This window comes from Ochotona princeps, chromosome 2 (assembly GCF_030435755.1).
Source record: "Ochotona princeps isolate mOchPri1 chromosome 2, mOchPri1.hap1, whole genome shotgun sequence".
NCBI classification, from domain to species: Eukaryota; Metazoa; Chordata; class Mammalia; order Lagomorpha; family Ochotonidae; genus Ochotona; species Ochotona princeps.
In genome coordinates, this window is record NC_080833.1 from 161,308,052 (window position 1) to 161,314,051 (window position 6,000).

Genomic DNA, 6,000 nt, shown 5'->3' on the forward strand with positions numbered 1-6,000 from the left:
CTCCTGCCTGAGGACCTCACTTAGTGCCCACTCTCAGCCACTCCCTCCTCTTTTCTCAATCATGCAAATTTGCGTTTTCTGAGGCTTGGTTTAACACAATCCAGGAAAGGAACTGACCAAGTGCTAAAGTGAGTGGGGGCAGGGAGGTGGGGCATCAAGCTCCTAGATTAGTGTGAGGCCCCTCCCACTCATATTTGCATTTTAACTGTGATCAGGGAATAATTTCTGTCCTGAGGTTGCTCAGGCCAACAGTGCTGGTCAATAGAGAACGCCTACTGTAAGAAGCCTTGGGAGACTTGCAGATCACACAGCATTAGGTCAGCAATTTAGTCTCCCTGTGTGTGGCAGCATCTCTGCTTTCACGTTCTGAGTGGCTGTGATAGGATTAGTGGAGTTGTAACTTCCCTTCTACATGCCGATTGGTCTACCAGGAGGGTTTTAAAAATCCAGGAAGCGTCTGGCTACTTGTGCTCAGGGGAAGGTGAACTTGCCGTTGTGTCTGTCTCTGTCACCTCTCCCCGGTTCCTGTCTTTCTTAGAGTAGATCATATTGGAGAGACGTGCAGCCCTTATGGGAACGTGTGGTTTCAGACTCATCCCCTCAGCCTCTCCAATGGGTTCCACTGAAGCCACGAAGAATATCCCAGCAAAGTCATGGCATGGGGCTGGTTTCTGAGTCTTCCAGTGGAGTCACGAGGCTCCTGGGGGCTCTCGGTTCAAGATGCCACTCAGTTATTTAGCAATGAAAGTGAAGATCTAGTCATGTTCAGTATGATGCAGTATGACTTCCATGGCCTAATCAATCAGTTCCAGCTGATTTCAAGTCCCACCTGACAGAATCTGGTGGTACCACCAATGCCTGGGAGAATTGGGAACATGACAGGAACCTGCACTAGCGTTTAGTGGGCTGGGCCAGGGATGCTCAATACACACGGTGAAGAATTGCTCTGCTCCAAATGCTGGTGCCTTATTTGTTCTGAAGTGGGTTTTTCAATTCTGGCTTTTGAGAAACAAAAAACATCTTAGGTCCCTGGACAAAAGGGAAAACTAGGAATGGCCCAAATTCCTCTTTTACTTGCCCACTCCTGATTCCTAAGGCAAAGGACACTGAAAGTCCAAACAACTGACTGTGTCTTCTGAGGGCTATGATAACGGAAAATGGCTTCTTCTAGTCCCAGATGGTACAGCTATTGGTATCTTCTTTCCTGTCCCACGAAGTGTCGGAGCGCAGTAGGTCTCCAAGTGACATTTTGATGAGACAGATATTGACCCTGAGCTTGTTTCGGGTCAGCCCTCTCATGGGCTTTCTTGCAGAAGAGTCAACATTGCACTCAAAGCTGCATTGGCTTGGCTCCTTGACCCTATTCCAGGAGATAAGCTTCATAAGTCCTGCTGCTAGCCCTCTGTGTCTGGTCTGAAGGGTAAGACAATCACATTGCATGCCGGTATGCCTAGGTTTCAGTCCTGGGTCTACTTTCCATTTGAGCCTTCTGTTGGCACCTGGGACGGGGCAGGTGCAGCTCAGGTACTTTAGTCTCTAACAGATACCCATCTGGAGGGCCAAGAGGGAGTTCTAGTCCTAACTGTGACCTGGCCCAAGCTGTTACGAACCAGCAAAGAGGAGGTATTTCTTTTTCCTCTCAAATTAATTTTAAAAGTTAAGGAAGAAAGAGGGAAGGCACAGGCAGATTGGTGTCCCACAGATAACCCTGGGCCAGGGTTTGGATCCTGGTCTCAGGTTTGTGGACAGGTGTTGGACTCTGACTCTGTGAGGTCAGTTTCTCAAGGGAGAGTAGCACCCTGTAGGTGTGCTGGGAGAGTCAGAAGGACCGGTACTCTCAGAGGGTAGATACAAGGATAGGCAATACTAGTGCTGGAGCAGAACTGGCTGAGCTTGTAATGGTAGGGGCCCTTATGAGCTGAAGCAAAAGGTAGGCTGATGGGAGGATGGGAACTGTGGCAGGGAAATGGGAGGCCTGTAAGTAAAACCAAAGCAGATTCTGGAAGGATGTGGCAAAGCGTTAACTGCATGAGTCAGTTCTTCCAGTTCAGCAGTGTGTGTGTTGGGGGTGGTGGTGATGGAGGGTCGCTGAGACAAACCTATCCGGGGAGGAGGGCTGAGTTAGGCTTGGAGAGGTGGAGAGCCGAGAGAGGAAGCCCATGGAAGGTAGGCTTGCCCAGCTGCACAGGTGGAGGGTGCTTGGTGGGTGTGAGGTTGTGCACAGGATATGGTAAGCAACAGGCCTTAAAGGAACCACCTCCCCCTGACAGGGAGAGGGGCGCGAGGGCCCCAGATGGTGAGAATGGACGTCTAGGCCTCAGAGGAGCTCACAGGCAGAAGCCAGAGAGAAAGCTGTTGTGTGAAACTAGGCTGGAGACAAGAGGGGGCCTTGATGTCAGCCCTTGCAGCAGGGAGAGCGGGGGTAGGTGTGGGCCCTGCAGGCAGAGGGCACAATGGGGTGGCAGTCAGGATTCAGAGGTTTCAGATCCTGGTGCTTGGCAGAGATGGGGACACAGGAGAGGGGCGGTCAGTGACGGCGGGGGCAGCCACACAGTCCGTTTTGGGTATTTAACATGCGGCTCTTTGGGGTTGACACATGGCTCACAGGTCCTAGGTATTTTCACACCCTCTTTCAGCCTCAGGGACTGACTTCACCTGGGCACTCACCTGTGCTCTTCTCTCCTGCAGGGGACGCTCTTTCTTACCACAATGGGTGGAAGTTTACAACTTTTGACAGAGACAATGATATTGCTCTCAGCAACTGTGCCCTGACTCATCATGGCGGCTGGTGGTACAAGAATTGCCACTTGGCCAACCCCAATGGCAAATACGGGGAGGCCAAGCACAGTGAGGTAGGTGACGGGACGGGGGGACATGCATTTCTGTGTCAGTCTCTGCCCACCTTTAACTCACAAAAGAACACCTTGCCGGCTGGTTTGGGGCCCTGTCTCCTTCCCCGGCTGCCAGCCTCCTCTGTAACCCTGGCCCTCCCTGCCCACTCTGCATCTACATTTCTGTCCCAGTTCTGTTTGTTCACTTCTGGAATGCCAGGGGCATGGGAAACTCGGGCTGCCACTGTTGCCTAGCGACCTGTGATGTCAGTCACATGCCATCATCTTGTCCAACACACACACACACACACACACACACACACACACACACACACAGTGTTTGCTCGGCCTGCTCCAACCAAATACCATAGACTAAGTGGCTTGAACAACAGAAATTTGGATGCTGCGGAATCCGAGATCGGAGTGCGTAGATCCAGTCTTTGGTGGGGACACCTGCCCTTTCTTGCAGACAGATAGATACCCTCCTGCAGTGTCCTCCAGTTCTGAGGACCCTAATCCCCTGGGGAGGGACCCACGCTGTGCTCTCTCCTGAATGTAATTTTCCCCAAAGATCTCAGCTGCTGGTGCGGCCACTGGGAGTTGGGGCTTTAGCCTACGGTTTGCGGTTTGCGGGGACAGGCAAGCATTCAGTCAGCAGACCTCTGCTTCATCCTCCCGGTTCAACTCAGGCTTCACAAAGTTCGTGGAAAATATGTGTCATGAAGACGACAAGTATGCATCTCCCACATTCTGCACCTACCTAAACCTGTATTGTAATTCTTTTTTTCCTGGGAATGTTCTGAGGGCCCTCAGTTGTTTCAAACCCTTGGCTCACCAGGAGAGCGAAGTCTTTTCCTTAGGTCAGGCGCGGCCATGGCGCCACGTGACCCTGAATCACCCGGGGTCTGTCTGGAGCAATGACTCCCACCAGCCTCTCCCTTTGGGACTGTGCACGGGGTAGAGCCAGTGAGGACTCCTTGCCCCTTCCCACCTGGGACTTCTGGAACAATCCAGAAACGCCATGTGACCCCTTACACAATCCGTGTGTGTTGTCCGACTCCCAGCCCTGCTACCTCACAGCTTCTTGAAGATGGCATCTTGGTTCCTCCTCATCTTCATCCGCCCTTGCCCCACTCTCCTGCCAGTGCGTGCAGTCTGTATTCCTCATTTTCCTGCTTGGTCTGGCCTTAACCTCCTCAAAGTCCCTTGATCTTACTGCATCTCAGTATTCCTATAGATATCAGCACATGCATAAATATTTGCATGCCCTTGACCCTAACCAGGCTTTGGGACCTTCTAATCCCTATGCAATGTTTCAAGGACAAGAAGTTTATCCCAAGGAAGCCAGGGTAAGGTGGGCACCCCAGATCCTGGGCTGGCTCAGGGAAGCCTGTCATCAGAGATCTGAAACCAGCAGCCTGCACGCCCTAAACCATCCCCAAGTTTGCTAATAAAAGACATTCATCTAGTTAATGTGCTTTCCGCAGCCTGCAAGGCATTTAGCTTCTTGTTTATTATTTACCTCACAAATTAAAATGCATAAAATTGGTCACTGGGGCTGTTTATTGGCCAGGTTGCAAGGTTATTAAGTGAATTAAATATTATTGCGCTCACCAGTCAGAAGGCGTAAAATGAAATTTAGTTTTCAGCAGGCCATTTGTTACCCCAGAGCTAATATCTAAACAGCCTAAATTGAAAATGATTTTACACAAATGGCCAATTAATATGTTTATTTCTGACTTGGAGTTTTGGGGAAGGAGAAGAGTGAGACCAAGCTAAAGTGACCCTGCGTTTTCCTTGCGGGACCCTTCCCCATCTTCAGCCTCACCCCCAGGGTCCTGCACCAGAGCGGTCTCCAGCCCGCCCAGCCCAGCCTGCCCAGCAGGCTTGTCCCACCTGCAGCCTGCACACCCTCCTGCCTGGCCCTCCACCAAGCCAGGCTGGTGTCGCCCACCACGAACCACCCTTGCGTCCTCGCAGGAGCCTCTTCTTGATGTTTGCCTGTTTCATGTAGGGGGTGAACTGGGAGCCGTGGAAAGGACATGAGTTCTCCATTCCTTATGTGGAGCTGAAGATCCGCCCGCAAGGCTACAAACCGAAGAGCGACAGCCGCAAGAGTGGCCAGGGCAGGAAGAAGCTGGCACCTGGAGGAGGCACGACCAGAATGTTTTGATGGCTCCTTCGAGCGTCTGTCGCAGGAGACGAGACCAGCGGGTCGGGGCTGTGGAAGCTTGGGGCAGGTGGGCAGCGCTGAATGGGGCATGGCAAGTTGGGGGTCACTCACCATCCCGTGTGTCTGAGACCCCTGATAACCCACAGAAGAAATCGTGTTCTCCAAACTTCAGCTCCTGCAGTTCCCTCCCCCCTGCATGTTTGCCTGTGTGAAAACATCGCCACAGCAGGCTGTGTGGGAGGACGGACTTGGAGCTGCCAGGAGCTGCTGCCTGTCTCTAGCCACACAGCTACTGGCTTCAGGCAAATCCGCGCAGCACGTGGCAGCTGGCTCCAGCCGGTTCTAGAACTGGCCGCACCTCTCTGCTTAGAGCTCTCCAGAAAGAAGCTGTTCTGATTCCCTCCGCTGCTGCTCACTCCCCCTTCCCTCTGGGTGTTCAGGAACAGCCTGGGAATTTCTCCTCCCTCACCGTGACTGATTTACCGGGATGACACAGGGGGGTGGAGTTCCAGCTAGTTGGCCAGGTTGCAAGGTTCTTGAACTGCCTCCTTTCCGGCCATTTGCGTATCCCCCTGCACAGGTCTGCCTAAGTCATGAATAAATGCTCACACATTTAAGTGATTGTCCTTTCTTGATGACTGGGCCCTGAAGAAGACACCTCTCCCTTCACACCCGCAGGCCCCTGCTCTGTCGCTCCTGGGCTCCCCCTCCTCCCTGGAGCCCCTGGGGAAGGACCAGGGAGGCTTGTGAGCCGCTCAGCATGGTTCCTATTGGAAGGGACTTCGGGCTAGGTCAGGTCTCTGTGCTTATTTCCCATCATCTTGGGAGTTTCCTGTAGCCAAGCCAGTGACCACTGAAGTCACTTAACATCCTACTCAAAAACAGAAACAATAAAGCACTCGATGGACCAAACCTGCTGTGTGTCATTTGCTCCCCACCTGCTCCCGGCGGAAGTGAACTTGAATCCTACACTTAACCTGAGTGCCAGCAAAGGTA

The 6,000-nt window shown here is 52.5% G+C and overlaps 1 protein-coding gene across 1 annotated transcript in view; it reads left to right on the top strand.

Annotated features, from left to right (window-relative positions):
* TNN (tenascin N) overlaps nt 1-5,004 on the top strand; it is a 51,374-nt gene extending 46,370 nt beyond the window's left edge. The window contains exons 18-19 of the mRNA XM_058657094.1: nt 2,689-2,852; nt 4,846-5,004. Coding sequence (XP_058513077.1) covers nt 2,689-2,852; nt 4,846-5,004 — 323 coding nt within the window. The remainder of the gene's footprint in view (nt 1-2,688; nt 2,853-4,845) is intronic.
* Nucleotides 5,005-6,000: the final 996 nt, after the last annotated feature.